The following is a 16,458-nucleotide window of genomic DNA, read 5'->3' as shown; positions in this document are numbered from 1 at the left end:
AGAAATACATCAGCTAGGAAGTGCCAATAGTCAATAACCATGTCAGAAAATAAAAGAATTACTCAAGTGATTTTTAACAAGATATAAATTGTCCTTCGCACTTAAGTCTTCCTTTYGGCCTAGCACAGTCACCTATCTTTTTCTTCCTTTTGTTTTATGAATTTGCTTTATTTCCTTTTTTAAAAAAGTACATTTTGATTTTATTATCAACACCAAGACAGAGTAAAAGACACTTCAGGGCAAAGAACCAAGGATCTTCTTCCTTGACTGTTTTACTGAAGGCCATAAAAATTAGATTACACTATTATGCTTCCTTACATATGCTTCTGCTTGTCTAGTAATCTATAATTAGCAACATTCCATATGAGGTAGATTTGAAAAATATTTTTATCTCTGTCATAATACGGATCTTGGGAGAGGGGGAAGGGAGTTAAGATGGCAAAGGGATTAAGTAATTCTTTGTCCCACACTGTTCCTCTAGCTCTGGAACATCAAAGATTTCTGCTAGCTGATTTTGCATAACCTGAGTTTTGTTAACATCTCACTGAAATCCCTGAGACTTTGCTGTTGTTTTGTTACCCAATTTTGATTTTTTTAAGCTTATTTTAAGTAAAATTTTAAGCATCTCACGTGGCCTGCTAGTTCTGCCACATTTCTCCTCCYAATTCTGTCACCAGTAGCTAGTGTTAAGACATGTGAGGAAATGATTTTTGAGAGGTCCAAGGAAAAGCAACTGGATTTATTAAGGTAAGGGRCAAAGAGGGGGTACAGGACGTAAGTGTGAGCTCCGTTAGCACTACTTCTCACAGAACGGGAAAAATCCAAAAGAGTAGTGCTTCCCTTCCAATTTTTGACTGAACCCAACTTGAATTTTACAAGGTAAATCAGTGGCGACAGAAGTTGTCTCTGGCAAACGTTGGAGAGGGTCTGTTCCCAGACTGCCCAAAATTTCTGTCCCAAATTGCATACACTCACTTGCTCAGAAAAATGCCAGGAACAAGCAATTCCTTGCCTGCTAATACAACCAGCCAGCACAAATCCCCTCCTGCCCATTACATTCTACCTCCTTTTCTCGGAGCGCAATCAAGGAGCTGCTGTTAGCACCTTTGCAGCACAAGGTACAGCCCAGCAGAATTTTGAGCACAGAAAATTCACAGTTGTGCCAGACACCATACACTGAATTCTGATGGGTAAAGCACCTCAAAACAAAACGACACCAACACAAAAAAAGGAGAACCAATTTGTGATTTGCAAGAGGAAAAAAAAAAAAGGAGAAATCAAGCTGCAGCAGCAAATGCGGGAGAAAATTTTGAGAAGTCAAATCAGCACCTTACTTTTAAATTGCTGAGATCCAAGAGATCTTCATTAGAAAAAGAACAAAGCTTATCCCCCAGAATGTAAGCCAGGGTTGTCATCCCCTCTTCCACCAAATCCATCAGCTGAGCAGTGAGGATGGGTCTGAAAAGTCTTTGAATTTAGTTTCTGTGATTTAGACTGTGCTAAGCATTTGACCATGGCTCCTTAAACTCACACATCCATTATCTGGTAATTCTGCTGAACAGTCTCAGGCTGATTTAGCTTCCAAAATCAGGCACTTTCAGGCCATCATGGCCAAAGCAGAATCACAGCTGCATGAGATTCAATGCAGAGTCACCAGCCACGGGACAACACAGGTGATGAACCTGATTTATCATTTAAAACAAAATAAGACTAACACAAGTAGTTCATGGAAGCAAGGTAAAAAACCTGAGGACAGGGACCTGAAAGGATAAAAAAAATACTAAAAACATAAAACTGTTCTGTGAGTAGACTGAACACCCCTGCAAAGTGAAGAGGCTTTTCACATACATTTAAAAACAAAATTCTCTTTTACTGGATTTGATCAGCCCACAGCTGAAGAAAATTAACCAAAATCTTCCAAGGATTGGCCCATAAATGYGCTCTGGAAAGTCCCCTACCCAGCTATGGGCTGTTCACCAACGATCCACCTGCTCTGGCTTCCTGCAGCACATCCACACAGCAGCAGGAAGGAGCTGTTGGCTGTAAACGAGCCTCATCTCCCCTCTGCAAAGCAGAGCCACAAACTTCAGCAGAATTGTGGTGCTTGCTCCAAAAAAWAAGCCTATTTACAGTCTACTGGGAGGCACAAACATGAGTGTAAACAGATAATGTACAGGCTCATTTTGAAAGATCCAGGTTGAGCTTTTCCAGCAGAGAAGGAGGAATGGCCAGTGTCAGTGATGTTCCTTCCAAGTGCCACACATACAGGAAGGTTCACAAAGGACTCGGTTCAATGTTGGTGAATGTCTTACAGGCTGGTCCACATCTACATTGTCACCTGAGGTAAGGGAGCAGGAAGAAAAGTCTCTCCTCGTCATTCCTTGGTAAAGACAGTTTATCGGTTTTCGTTTTCAGGATAGGAACTCTCCAGAGTTTCTGTTAGAACTAAAGAATGAATTTCTTCTTCCTTAATTAACCTGTTGTAAGCATTCACAGCATCCTCCTTTACACCACCCTGAAAGAGAACGATATATTTAACAGACTTACTTCGTGGGGAGCATGGCAGGCCAACAGAAATAAGACATAACAGTCTTAAATATGTCCAGCACAACATATTTGGTCCATTACAGTGAAAAAGCCAAGGTAGTTGTGCAAAAAAATGTTTCTTAGGGACATTAGACCTGGTTTACAAAAAAGTTGTGCTCTTTGGAAGTGAGGAAGATTTGAATGGTGGCCTGGATCTAACAGTGCCCTCCCAAATACAGCTAGTACCTGAAGATCAGGCAGGGGCTAGAGGAACCTTCTCATCCTTGAGCATGGATGAGAAGCTCAATGCAGCTCTTAGAAGACAGAAGGTATCATGGTAATCTTATTAGGGAAGGTAGAGAACTCAAAGCAAGACAAACAGCGACAGCAGTTATGATCTTGGTGGCCACAGGCTCCACCTTAGTTCTGTAACGTTCACTGCATGTTGAAATAATTATTCAGAAAGCACAAAGTAGAAGGCCAGAGCCATGCTCTCCTCGTGGTTCCAGGTTATTATTAGGGAAACTCACTACGTGCCCATGGCAAGAGGCACTGCTGAGCTTKGGAGTCTATCCGCAGTTGGGAAGCCCTGACAGGAGACTTCTCGGAAAATCCGCAATTCAGCTGAGAATGGCCAAGAAACACCTGGCACCAGAAACCCAGATAGCGATTAYCCTCTGTAAAGGTTTCACAGATAGCAGCAGTTTGGAGATATCACTATGAACCAAAAGGCGCCTTCCATGCAAGAATGGTCTTCAGAGAACACTGTACGATGCTTCATTTCTAGGTCTCAGTTAGGGTTTGTAGCTCTTTTTTATAAAGAGTTGCAGAGTTATTTTTGTTTAGATACCCAGATAGAAAAGCTGCAGAAAAGTTASTATAACCAGTATGTTTATTTTTCCAGAAATGAGAGCATATAGCGAGTTGAGTCTTTCAACACCCAAAGCTTGAAGGAGCTATAGTTAGTTCTGTCCCTTGGCCAACAAGAAGCTAAAGATCATGATTTATCTCATAACTCAGCGATTGTCATAACTGTAAGTTTCTGAAAATAAATAGGTTTATCCAGCAGCATAAACAGGAGCAACCAGCAGATATAAATCTTTTTGTCATGTTCACGGAAAGTAGTTTAATGGAGCAGCAAAGAAAACCRTTTAAGGAACTAGAAGTCTGCAAAAATAACAGAATAATTAAATTCTATTAATGTATCTAATTAAATTCTAGTAATGTATCTGAAAAAAGTGATTCAACTTGAGAAGAAAATCTGTATTAGTGTCAAGTAATTATTTCTGTACAGCTCCTAGCACTGTAAATATTCTTCATGTAACATATATATACTTACGTATATAAGGACAAATAACAAAAATAGATGGAAAAAAGGAAGGTTCTAATTCCAACAGAACGGTTGTCAAAGAGTTAGGTACTGACCTGGGAATCCTCGTTCTGCTCTCCAAACATACGCTTAAGGATCTCTCGAGGGTCAGGAATTGGTGGAAGGATTAATATCTTCAGCCTTCGGAAAACAGCAAAGCAAAGTTTTAAATGAAAGGGACAGTAATCCAAAATTGACCATTTCAAGGCACAATTTGGGTGTGGTGGTGAAAATCTGTGATGCAAACTGGTATCGCTGGCCAGCTTTCATCCTCCGCACAACTGGGGCTCGTTTGCACTTTTACTCGCCCAAACACAAGGAAATGGGAATATTTACACAGAGTCAAATACTGACTAGATTCCAATAGTGAGAAGGGCAGCAGCAAAGGAGATTTTTTTTTTTTAAATAGTGTAAGGAACTTCATAATGAATTTCTCTATTTTTCGTTTCGGCTTCATTGCTTAAGAAAGGAGATGCAATGACTACGCGGCAGGAAATTAACTGTAAGCAGATGTGAGCAGAAATACACGATTTCAGCAAAGTGCAGCCAAAACATCCATCTAGTTTATCAACCTAACTACTTAAATCCTAACTACCGAAGCACATAGTGTTGCCTTTTTTTTTTTCTTCTTAAATGCAAGACATATTAGGGAGAAAACACTGACTGCTGAAACACGTCACATCATGTCACACCATACTTAGCTATCTGGAAGCAACATGAATTATAATGCGAAACAAATATTAATCAGAAACAGTGTACTGAAAATAAAGATATATGAGTACTTACCTTTTTAGGTAAAAAAGTAGAATTATYGTAGATATTGCGATTATTAATGGAACGGTGATTATTAAAACAAAATAGAATGTGGAGTCCGGTTTTGCACCTGGAGAACAAAAAAAAAAAAAAAAATCAGAAATTTAGGAAAGTTTCTGGAAGCTTTACAGGAACAAGGATAACAACCAAAYTCTCTAATTCCCAGCTTGAATATTTTTGGACTACAATGCTTTTGTAGGCAGGAACTTCAAAACACACTATAATGCAGATGAAGTTGCTAAGGAAGTGAGAGAGAGGAATAACAACTGAACAGTGAATGTCAACAGACCCCAAGAAGAAGTGTTCTTACCAATGCTCTTTTCTTCACTCCAGTCACTAAAGAGCTCGCTGCTGTAACACTCGGGCTTTGGTTTTGCTCTCACCTTGAAGGTGTACTTGGTTTTAGGATCAACACTGGGAATTGAAGTATGATTATATTCAACCTGGTGTTAAAAAAAAAAAAAAAAAAAGAAAGAAAAAGAAAATATTGAAAAATTACTGTGTTCAATTACCAGCATTCTCTTGCTCCTTTACAAGTCCATTTTTACTTAGCAGGTAATGTGTTTTTTGGATGTTTTTATAGAAGATCCTTTTGTGAATGCAGAACTTCATTAAAAGGACATAATAGCCTTCAATCAGCTTGACGAAAACTGTTGCCAAAACAAAGATTCCAAGGCTTACTCTTAAACTGACTCACTCCTATTATCCAACATTTGGCACTGGTGATTAAGACTCAGCGTCTGGAACTGCATTTTGCTTTTTATTTATTTATTTTTCCCTAAACATCTGTGATTTATGCTGAATTCCCCTCTATCAGTCATCGTAGCAATGAACAATTTCCTCAGAGAGTGGAAAAGATGGGCTGGAACAGGGCTTCACTTTTATCCCATCTAAGAATTGGGTTTCCYGGAGAATGTCGGTCCAATACCAGTTTGCATAGGACAGACAGATAAGCTCCCTGGGAGAAGACTGGCACCTTATTTCTGAATTTATCATGTTGTTTACTTGCCAGATCAAACAGCCAGCCTAATTATTCAGATACACGACTGAGCAAATCCAGACACTTAAGTCAGTGCCTTTCAGATACACATATTTTGAYGTACGTGACGCGAGCACACTTCTTCCCCTCCCTTTTTTTTAATCCTCTTGATTTCCTGGATAATATCCTGTCCACACCAACAACTAATCTTGTTCTATGGCAATTAAGTCACATCAACTAAGACTAAATAAGTCATGTCATGGAGAGCTGCCCAACTACAGGAAAACACCACCCCAACAGAGCCAAGCTCCTCCACCCCAGTGAGAATCAAACAGGTATTTGCAACACAGTGCATCTCCTGGGAAATGCTACTGGCTTCAGTCTGTGCCTCTTTTAATTGGACTTTTCTTTACTACAGCAATGCATTAATATATAATGCACTAATTTTATATATATATATATATGCATTAATTATATTATAATATACATAAAATAATACATATCATATGCAATAATACATATTATAATATAATATAGAATATTAATGCATATAAATATATATATGCAAATATATGTGTGCATAAATTAAAACATTAATGATGGCAGAGATTCAGAAGACAAGTCCTTGTGTAGCTATTACTACCAGAAAACTATTCCATGGGAGAAAAATCTAGTGTGTCCATGCAGCACTTCCAGCTAGTGTAACACTCCCATTCTCATGCAGCATATATAATAATTTCCATAAATTATAAAACATAGGACATATATATACATATATACATAGGACAAAATAGGTAACTGTAAATAAAGAATAGTTACTTTAATTGTCTGAGCAGTGTCCTTATCACCACTGTGGTATTCCACCTCGTAATACAGACAGCTGGCTGGGAAGGTGTGTGGCTGGCTCCATTCTAGACGGATTTCATCATTAACCTTCGACAGTGCAACTGCTTTGGGTGTAGCAGGTTTTACTGAAAGCAAAATAGAAAAAATAGCTTGAAATTGTATATTACTGGTTGGAAAAGAAGTCCCGTATTGAATGGTTTTACATATATGCTGGAGGTCAGGAACAGAAAGAGGGGAAAAAAAGAAAAAAACAAAAAAACTCCAAGCACCAGAAGAAGAGAGTTTTTGGATTCAATATAAAAAAAAAATCCTATTTGCAAAAATTCTCAAAAATGAGTACAAGAAGAGAGYATTTCATAGCATTGTCTGACCCACAGCTTGCAAGCTGAAAACTTCCCAAACATATAAGCATATGGACAGACCAATAAACTTCAGTTGCTTTGTGTAACGTGGTATTAAACTTACCAAGRGTAGTGGGATTTTTACTTGCACATAAAGGCCTGATTTCCTTTGAAGCATCTTTAATCAAAATACTGACAGTTGGATAAGTATTGGTGACCTTGGGGAAGGTAAAATTGAAAATGCATTCAAAGATTCCTTCATGCATAGAATAATTGCTGCACTTCTCAGGATTTCCCAAGCCTTCATACCTATAAGAATAAAAAAACCTTTTTTTCAGCTTCAGAAGAATAGGACTGATAAGGAAAAACCTGTCTTTAAAACTATTTTAAAAATTCTATTCAGCATTCCTGCATAAAAGTTGCACTACAGCATATGTAAAAATAAAGTTAAACAAGGTCTCTCATTATTTATTTCAAGTTGCAAAAGKAATGTTATTTTGGTAGAGTTTCCACTAGCAGAAAAAAGATGGGTCAAAGAGCATCCAAGAATCAAAACTGAAAGCAAGTTCCAGCRTTGCTCCACATTTTCCCATGGGAAAACAATTTTAAGGAAAAAAGAAAAAGAAAAGAAAGGAATCAAATAAATTTGGATCTCTTCCCAACAAGACAATTTTACTTCTGTGAGGGAGCAGCTAATTTATCACTTTCAGCAATGTATGCCAGCTCTTGCTCAAGAAAGTTGTATTTCACCTACTGCATTCACTTTCTTCCAAAATATCAGTATTCTCTTTGAACAATGGAGAGGCTGCGGCTGCCTCCTTCCTCATCTCAATTTGGTCCCAACAGGGAAAATATCCCTGGGGCTTTTCCTGCCCAGAAAACGGAGGGAATTGATCTCTCTGTACCACAAAAGAAGAGTAATCAGAGCTTTAGGTAAAATAAGCCATAAACCTCGCTCTCTTTTTCAGTCCCAGACCCTATTTTTTAATCCCTCCTTTGGAGTCGGGGAAAATGAGGCATTTGGAGCACACGGCACCGGATACATTAGCTCCGTTTCTGCCGTTATGACTGTGCAGAGACAGGATCTGCTTGTTACGAGCAGATGTTTTGCTCATATTCTGAGCAAAAATTCTGTTTCAATGAAAACATACCTTTTGCAGGAAAATACCAAGGAATACATGGGATAGAATTAAGTGCTCCTTTTTCTAACTTGTTACCCAGTCACATCTGAAATAATTACAGAAAATGCATCTTTCAACCCCCAAATCAAGCGTTTCACCTTAGCTTTCATCTTCAAAACTTAAAAGTGCCTTTTTGTTGTTATGGGAAAGGTTGGACTGAACCTGAAAGAATGATGTTTGACTTCCAAGTGTTTTCATATACAGCTCTAGCCTAAAGCACTGTATACTTATACATACAGCAAGTTTTCTGCTATTTGCTATCAAAATGCATTTAAAAAAACAGCTAGTCTGTGAAGCTACCACTGCAGTGAAAATGGAAAAAGATCATTCAGTCAGGTCAGATAAGGCACAAACTCACTTTAGAGCTTTCAGAAATAAAATTTCAACATTGCTGCAGAAGCTAATGCAACCTGGCGTTTCACACGGAGAATTAASACACAGAAGCAGGCACAGATCAGTGTGCTCGGATCTTGGTGCCAATTTTTCCTCAATTCTGTTCCTCTAGGACAGGAGACTATTTATGGCAGATAGCTGGCAAGCCGAGATGAGGAGAAAAAGATGTTCTTTATAACTTCCAAGGTGAATCCATTATTTATGACATAGATGACACAAGCAAAAGTAAGTGCTATTAATGCTCCCATACTGCTTTCCAGTGATTTAAGAACTCACATATGCATTAGTGAGAGGCTGTGACATAAATTGCAACACAAGCTGGTCAGGCAGCACAGAAAAGATGAAATATGTTTGCCTGGCACAGTTTTGACTCTTCCCTGCTGAATCTACAATTCAAAAAGATAAGCAGCAGCGGTTATTTTTAAATGGGCTGCAGAAATAGCTATCACTTCGTGTAAATAAATCAGCTTCCCAAAAAGACTCAACAACCTCTTGAACCTTCAGCAGATTTCTGCTGGACCGGACCCAGCAGCAGAACTCGCGCACGGTGCTTCGGGATGTTCCAAAACAACAGGAAAGAGACAAACAGAGCACGGCAAGAAATGCAAAACTAAGGAAAAGAGTTAAAGGAGTTTGGGATGCAGAGTAGGAAGTTAATACCAACCAGTAGAATAAAGTATAGTTGGTATCGCTGCGTGCATTTTTCCCGGCAAGCCACTTGCACTCCATGTACTCCAAGTTGTGCCAGATGCACTTCAAGTTCACGGCAGCAGTACCTGGAATACCTGCGAGGCAAGTTGGAAAGGCCTGAGATTTATATGCTGGCAAAGTCTTTTTCCCTTTTTCAGAAGCGAAATATCCCATTTCATGTAAAAACTTCTGCCTCTAGCTACCTGAAAAAGTTCTACCTCAAGCTGCCTCTCAGGGCATGACTTTGKGCATCACTCCTTAGAATTACCTGGTATTGAGCTTGAGCTGTTAAGTAAGGAAGTTGCTTTGGTTCTTCTTAAAAAGCAGACAGTTGAAAAGAAGCTAAAGTAATCGGCAGTTATAGGGACAGTGCTTGGCTTTCTTTGAATCATTACAGCTATTAACATTAAAAATAGCCAGCATTTAATTATAGCTGTGTTCTCCAGATAGAGCATTAGTTTCTCTGTATTCTGCATTTGGAAATACCTGTCAATGAGTTTTTAACTGAGATCCATATACCACTAAACATTCTGCCTCTTGAACACACTGAAAACCCAAGTTACAGAACGTAAAAACAAATGAGTACATAGCAATTGTGATCAGAGAAGTGAATACATCTACCAGGTAGGGCAATTACAGAACRTCTTTCATATTCAATCTTGCGTCATTGCACGGCCAGGAAAACACATTTTCCTCCTGTATTAACATATTACAGCTTATCAAATAGTTTCCTTTCAACATGTAGCAACTCCTCCAAAAACTAAAAACGAGTAATCATTTTAATCAACAGTCCAGACTATCATCGAGAGCAAATCCAAAGCTTATTTCTACTCCTGAGCTTGTGCTCTCACTGAAGCCATGACTCCGTAGAAGAAAACGAAACTGCTTTTCCCATTCCAAGAGGCACTTAAAAACATTTTTTCGGCAAGYATACTTTTAAAGCCCCCAAGGGCTTTAATTGTTTAGGACATGTTGTCACAAGGAGCCACTTCCTCAGCTTTCCAGCATTCCCTCTCAMAGGACACACCGACAAATCCGAGAGCTCTCGGATTCTCCTATCTGCGAGGCGTTTTCACACATACCGAGTCAGGCTACCGGATTAGGCAGACTTCTCTTATTCAATGCAAGAAGCACCATTTCCTTGCTATAACCTCCGAACTTCCAGTCTGCACCAGTTCAAGGACATCCTCAGCTGGACATTATATAAACAACTGCTCGTAATAGCTCTTGCTAGTGGGGCCTTTCTCGCCCCCATCTATCTAAGCAGTTTGTAGAACTCATGTATGCTTCTAGCATCCAAAATACCCTGTGGCAATACACATAATTAAACTTTTGTGAGGAAAAGGCAGAAATTCTTGCCCAAAGTCTTCTTTCTAACAATTCTTCTATGTACTCCTAATTTCTAGATTAAAAAAGAAGGCAAAAAAAAAAAAAAAGTATTTTAATACCTTATAATGATGTATTGGGTAAGGTATTTAATACCTAATAATACCCTTTAAATACCTGTAGGACTTGAAATGCCAAAGGCTCCATCTTGGCTTACACACAGCAGAAACACCCTACAGACTCTCCCAACTGCAGAGCTTCCTAAATTCCCCCCCAAAAAACCCTCTCAGCTGCTTTTTCTTGCATCATCATCTCAGCTGCAGCCTTGGACGGGCCTGTGTGTTGGCCAGGGCTCCACAGCAATCCTGCTCTTTACTTCCCTACACCAGAAATCCCTTGCCTCTGCCCTGAGATGTCTCCCTATGATGGATTCCTGCAATATTTTGTTAAAAGTGCTCCGAGGACCAGACTACGGCAGGGATTGGCACGTCTGTCTTGGTCTTGCTGTCTGGAACGCTACCTTGCGGTCGAAGCAACGTCTCTACCCATCTGCTTGGCGCGCTGCCGTTGTTGTGCCTGCATTCGCTCCTCACTTTGAAGCCCATCTCCTCAGTCATGAGCATATCGGTCACGCGGAAGAGACTCCTACTCCATGCCTGGGTTTAAACAGGAGGAAAAACCAAAAATCAGAACCTTTGGGTTGTCATGCACAAGGAAATCGCTATTAAGATAAGAAGACACTAGAATCCATCAAAAAAGTGCAGCTCAAGCCCAACGAAATGACCTTCTGAAGCCATGCAGAGGACTCTGGTGCTCAGCTCACTGCTGCGATCAGGTGCACTCACAACTCACAGCATGAAAGCTTCTCCTGCTCCTAATCCAGCCACCTACAGGCAAGGACATTAGCCACACGGAGACCAAGGAATGAGTATGATATGRAGGAAACTCTGCAAGTCTTCAAGGGTAATGCAGAATAAGCACGCYACAGCTTTCCTAGTATAATTTTACCTTCATCTTGCTGTGTTTTTGCATTTGCACGTGTGACCAACGGAGGAAAACCTAAAGACCAAAGACCTAATGGAGTTGCAATAAGAAGAACTTACATGGATTCAAGGAGCAAAGGAAAACTTTACCAAGAGAGAAATCCACAGATGGCTGTTAGGTAGAATGACCCTGCAGCAGGGCCAAGAGGCTCAGGAGCATCCAGGTTTGGAAATGAGGCTGGTAGATGTTTGGGTGAGGAAATGACCTCTTTCTCATACACTTTCTTAAGTATCTTTTATTTGGCCAGGGAGATGTCTCTTACTTAAATGCAGACAAGTAGATCCCATTAATGAATGAGAAAGGAAGTCAGATAGCCATTAACGGAGTGGACTCTATCAGCTGTAATGCAGCAAGATCAGCGAGATGATAGAGGCTGCTTCACCCTGCCTCATGAAACCACCAGCTAACAGCTCTTTTACTGCTCCTGCCACTATTAGATCCTTCCACCAACTCACCTGACGTTTGTCAGGCCCTTCCACAAACTCACTGGACTGTTAGCCGAGCAGAACATTAATCTGCTGGGAGAGGTAAACAGGTTTCAGCTGAGTTAGCAAGTTCAACCGGCTCCCAGAAAGGCCTGGTGAACACCCAGCCCACCCGGAGATAAGGGGATATCAAAAATGAAACTTGACGTTGGCAGCGTTAAGCCACCAGATCAGCTAAGCTGCTTGGGAAACTGCCGTCTTATTTCAAGGCCAGGATATCCTGGAGCTGTCAGAAGGAACACGGCGGCAGCAGCAAGGAGGCCACCACGCACGCCAGGCCATAAAACTATAATAGCACTCAAGAACAAAGGACTAGTTCACGAGGCATCCTCGTGAAAACATGCGGTCGATTTAACTATATCCGAAATAACAGGACCGCCAGCCCCGCAGCCAGGTTATGTTCCACATTCAGCGTTCTCACAGTTAGAAATCAGGGCCTGAGAGCATAATATCTTCTCGGGAATACACCGAAAGAAAGCACTCACCATGGTGAAACAACCATGAAGCCACAGCTAGACACACTGTGATCACACATCGGTGATGCAACCCGAGGAATAAAAGCAAAAACCCACAACAAACAAGTATTGCAGTTGTTTTCAAGGCACAGATTTATCCTGTTCATAACACAGTCCCCATAAATAATTGCCTATACATGCGCTGGGACGGTGCAGATGTAGGAATGCTTTAATGCTTGGCATCATCTCCAGAAGACAATGCACACCGAGATGAATGTGCATGCCTCTTCCCTGGCCTGAGTTCAAAGCGAAGGAAAACGGCCTTTGCAAATCCACAGTTGCCTCACGAGGACGGAGGCTGCCCTAATTACGTGTTTTTAATAGAAAGTGGTGAAAACAAATAAYGCAGCAATTCTTTTCACATTATTATGATCACGGTGCTTGCGAGCTATCAGTAACAGTTGTCTTATCAGACAGCCACAGACAGATTTTTCTGATCTGAATATTCCGCACACTGTCATGACTCATTTTTTGAGGTTTGGATCCCACAACAAGAACTACAGGCTGCACTTATATGCGTATCTATGCATGAACAAACATACCCAGTTCTACCACAATTATACATTAATTGGAGTATAGAGGAACTCAGAGAGCTGAGGAACCTACTTTTTGGTTCTGAGAGACCTCGTTGATGAAGATGTCGCTGGAGTACACGAGGTCACAGCTCCTGCTGACGTTCTCTGGGGCTCTCCACGTCCAGTTCACGGTGCAGATTTGGATGAATGAATAGCTTAGGTTGGACGGAGGTGGTAGTTCTTCTGCGCCTACAAGAAAGAAGAAGCTTGGAGCATAACATGACAATTGCCATCAAGAACACCGGCAGATTTCTAACTTTCCCATGGAAAAGAAGGCAAACGGCTTCTCATATTTGTTTGTTCCTGCTGCTATCAGATAAGCTACAGTCTACCAAAACATTTCTACTCATTATTGCTCTCAATCACGCAGATAATTAGAGGAAACCATTCCAGAAGTTATTTTTAAGTATTTTTTTAAGTAACTGCTGCAGCTAACAGTAGGATGGCATATATTACTGAGGAAGGAAAATAAGTTTTCTACAGCGTCCTTGTTTTCCAGTTGTTTACTGCTATGAGTTAGCACCGTGCAAGCTTTAGCAAACACTGCATGTAAATTCTGCAGAGCAACGAATGCCTTATTCGATCCACAAATTCACCAACAACAGAGTTTCAGAGAGAATCCTTRAAAAAAATCCTTGAAAAAGCCATTGCACCTCATGGCCATTCCCTAACCCAGAGACCGTCACAAACAGCACCACCACAACACGTTTCCTACCGAGCACGCATTGCACCTCCACCGCTGCGCTTTGGCACCGTAAGCAAAATCAGCGTGGGGCAAACAGCAATTTACTGCCAGCGCAATCGAGCGGCGCTTTTTTCATCCCTCCAAAAAGCAAGACGGAAGCAGGGAGAGAGCCCTGACTCAGAGATACTCGCCAAGATAAAGCCATCTAAGACCTCGCTCCCGTGCTCTGACTCACAGCCCACTCGGTATTTGGTCACACCGTTYGGAGACCACGTTGGGAAGGGGAGTTAGGTAGAGAGGAGAACATCGCCGGGATAAAAAGGGTGCAAAGTAGGTGTCAGAATCAAATGCTGGAGAGAGCTACCAAAGGGTGATTTCCTAAGAAAGAAATGGAAGCAAGTTTTATTAAAAGCTACTGTGTTGTGCACTATTAAAAACATTGAACAAGAGGCCAAATAAATGGTTCTCCGGTGCACCTACAGCTATCATTAACGAAGCACCACCACCTACTCGAGTGTGGGAAGAAACCATCCATGTTACGCAGTAGTTTCACAAGCTCTTGATACTAACGTCACCTGGCACTCCAGGTCTTGCACATGGTAGGAAACCAATGTCAAAACCCCCAGGATTTGGGGAAGAAGGGYGGGATGGCGCCCGGATGGGTGCGGAACCCTGCGGCACAGGGCTGCAGGGCAGAGCAGTGACCGGGATCCTGCACCCCGCTGCAGTCCGTGCTGCCAAAACAGGGAGTTTAAAAGTCCTCCAGTTCCTGGAAGTTTCTCACGCATTTGTGTGCTTAGAGAACAGGCTGTAGCTGACACCATACGGAGCTGCTGTTTGCATGTCCATGTGCACATTCTATAGTGCATATTCGCATCCAGAATGGGAATAATTACTAGGATTTTACCATCTTAATCTGACCGCTTTTAGCAACACTATACCGGCCTCTATTGCCAGCTTTTAAGTATTCAAGGATGTCTCATCAGAGAGACTTGTTCTTTGAAGCTTCTCCTTTGGAGGGGGAATACACAAAACTCGCTTTTTGTTTTGTTAACTTTTACCYTGGACCTCACAAGCAAAGAGAACTTTTAGCTCTAAAGAACTTACTAAAACCAAGCCTTTCCTTGGAGYGCTGAGCCCAGCTTTGCCCATTATCTCTTCTACTAAAAAAAAATTAGTAGAACTTATAGCAACAGCACTGGGGCCTTAGTTTACAAATACAATGTTATATCACTTAACTCCTTTAGATCCTGTTAAAAAATGAGCAGGGTGAAGCAGTTCTGAGCAATCTATTTTTTTCCTGATCAAGGTTTTTATTAACTACTAAGGCACAAACTGAGAAAACACAAGGTTTTAGATTTACCGTTGTTCTGATGAACCGCAAGTCTGAAACAGAAATCTGGAAGCTCGAGCAAAACTATTGCTCAGTGCAGAGTTAAACCTGGGGTACTCAAGGTTTACAAATAAATGAGTAAATAAATGAGTAAATATTATTAGTATAAAATCGCTCCAAACCCTAGGTTACCCCAAACAATTTTGAGGCGCTTGCTTTAATGTTATATCTGACTGACRATGTGCTTTCGTTCAGTGGCTTGGCCAATCTCAGTATTTTTGTTATTAAAATCTCAGGGATAGAGCAATTTAGCAGAAGAGCTTGAAGGCCTGCCACAAAATGTATAAAGAATGTTACTTCTTTCTGGAAAAGAAACTATATATAAATAAAAGCCATCCTTGGCTATAAATAAAAGCTTGCAAGGCGCCAGCAGTGCAGCTCACAGCAGTAACGCCGCACGACGCAAACCTGCCATTCCCAAGCGCCCTAACCGGGAACCATCATTAAGGAGCACCTCGTAATCCCGCTCCGYGGTCGCGGCTTGTCCTCCTGGCTCTCCTAGGGGTTGGTTTTGGAGCCCCGAAGCCGGACAGGGCAAGGGAAACCAAACGGCGCCCAAGCGCTCGCCCTCGCCTTGTGGCACATGGGCGACCGAGCCCCGTCTGTCACTCGCCCCCCGGGCGGCGGGGACGAGCGCGCACGCCGCAGCCCGGCCCGATCCCGGCCCCGATCCCGGTCCTGGTCCTTCCTGCCAGGAACGCGCCGCGCTCTGCGCTCCCTTCCCAGCCCGCGCCCGGGAAGCACCGTGGGGAGCATCGGGGCTTCCAGCGGCCCCAGCCGCGGCACCCCCGTCATCCCCCCTTCCCGCACGGGGCTGGCGCGCTCTCACACGCTTCTATTTAATTACGAAACGATTTTTTTTTTTTTWAATATTATTTTCCCCCGCGCGGACTGAGCCGCGGCGCCCGCGGAGCCTCCTCACCTGCGGCCGCGCGCGCGCAGCCCAGCGCCAGCAGCAGCCAGCGCAGCGCCGCGGCCCCGCGCGCCTCCATGGCCCCGGCGGCGAGCGGCGCTCCCGGCTCCCACTTCCCGTCGGGGGGGACGGGCCAGACGGGAAGAGCCGCGGCCCGCCCAGGTAACCCGAGCCGAGCCGGGAGCGGCGCCGGGGGCGGGAGGGGGCGGCGCCGCCACCTGCCCCCCGCCCCGGCCGCGGGAGCCTCCGCTGGGCTCGGGACCCCCGGTACCGCCAGCCGGGACCGGCACCCCGATACCCGGCACCTCGGGGACAGACCTGCCGGTACCGCCAGCCGGGACCGGCACCCCGATACCCGGCACCCCCGGGACAGACCTGCCGGTA

The 16,458-nt window shown here is 42.6% G+C and overlaps 1 protein-coding gene across 1 annotated transcript; it reads right to left on the bottom strand.

Annotated features, from left to right (window-relative positions):
• Positions 1–218: 218 nt before the first annotated feature.
• Positions 219–13,306, bottom strand: IL13RA1 (interleukin 13 receptor subunit alpha 1). The gene is made up of 9 exons (XM_026039096.1): positions 13,115–13,306; positions 10,985–11,120; positions 9,113–9,233; positions 6,999–7,183; positions 6,507–6,658; positions 5,019–5,151; positions 4,682–4,778; positions 3,952–4,036; positions 219–2,515 (listed from the first exon to the last, which is right to left on the bottom strand). The coding sequence occupies exons 2-9, from the start codon at positions 11,085–11,087 to the stop codon at positions 2,396–2,398; spliced, it is 996 nt and encodes a 331-aa protein (XP_025894881.1). The 5' UTR covers positions 11,088–11,120; positions 13,115–13,306; the 3' UTR covers positions 219–2,395.
• Between the last annotated feature and the right edge of the window lie 3,152 nt (positions 13,307–16,458).

Source organism: Nothoprocta perdicaria, unplaced genomic scaffold, assembly GCF_003342845.1.
Source record: "Nothoprocta perdicaria isolate Ctin4 unplaced genomic scaffold, notPer1 scaffold_22, whole genome shotgun sequence".
NCBI lineage: Eukaryota > Metazoa > Chordata > Aves > Tinamiformes > Tinamidae > Nothoprocta > Nothoprocta perdicaria.
This window is presented reverse-complemented; position numbering and strand designations above follow the sequence as displayed.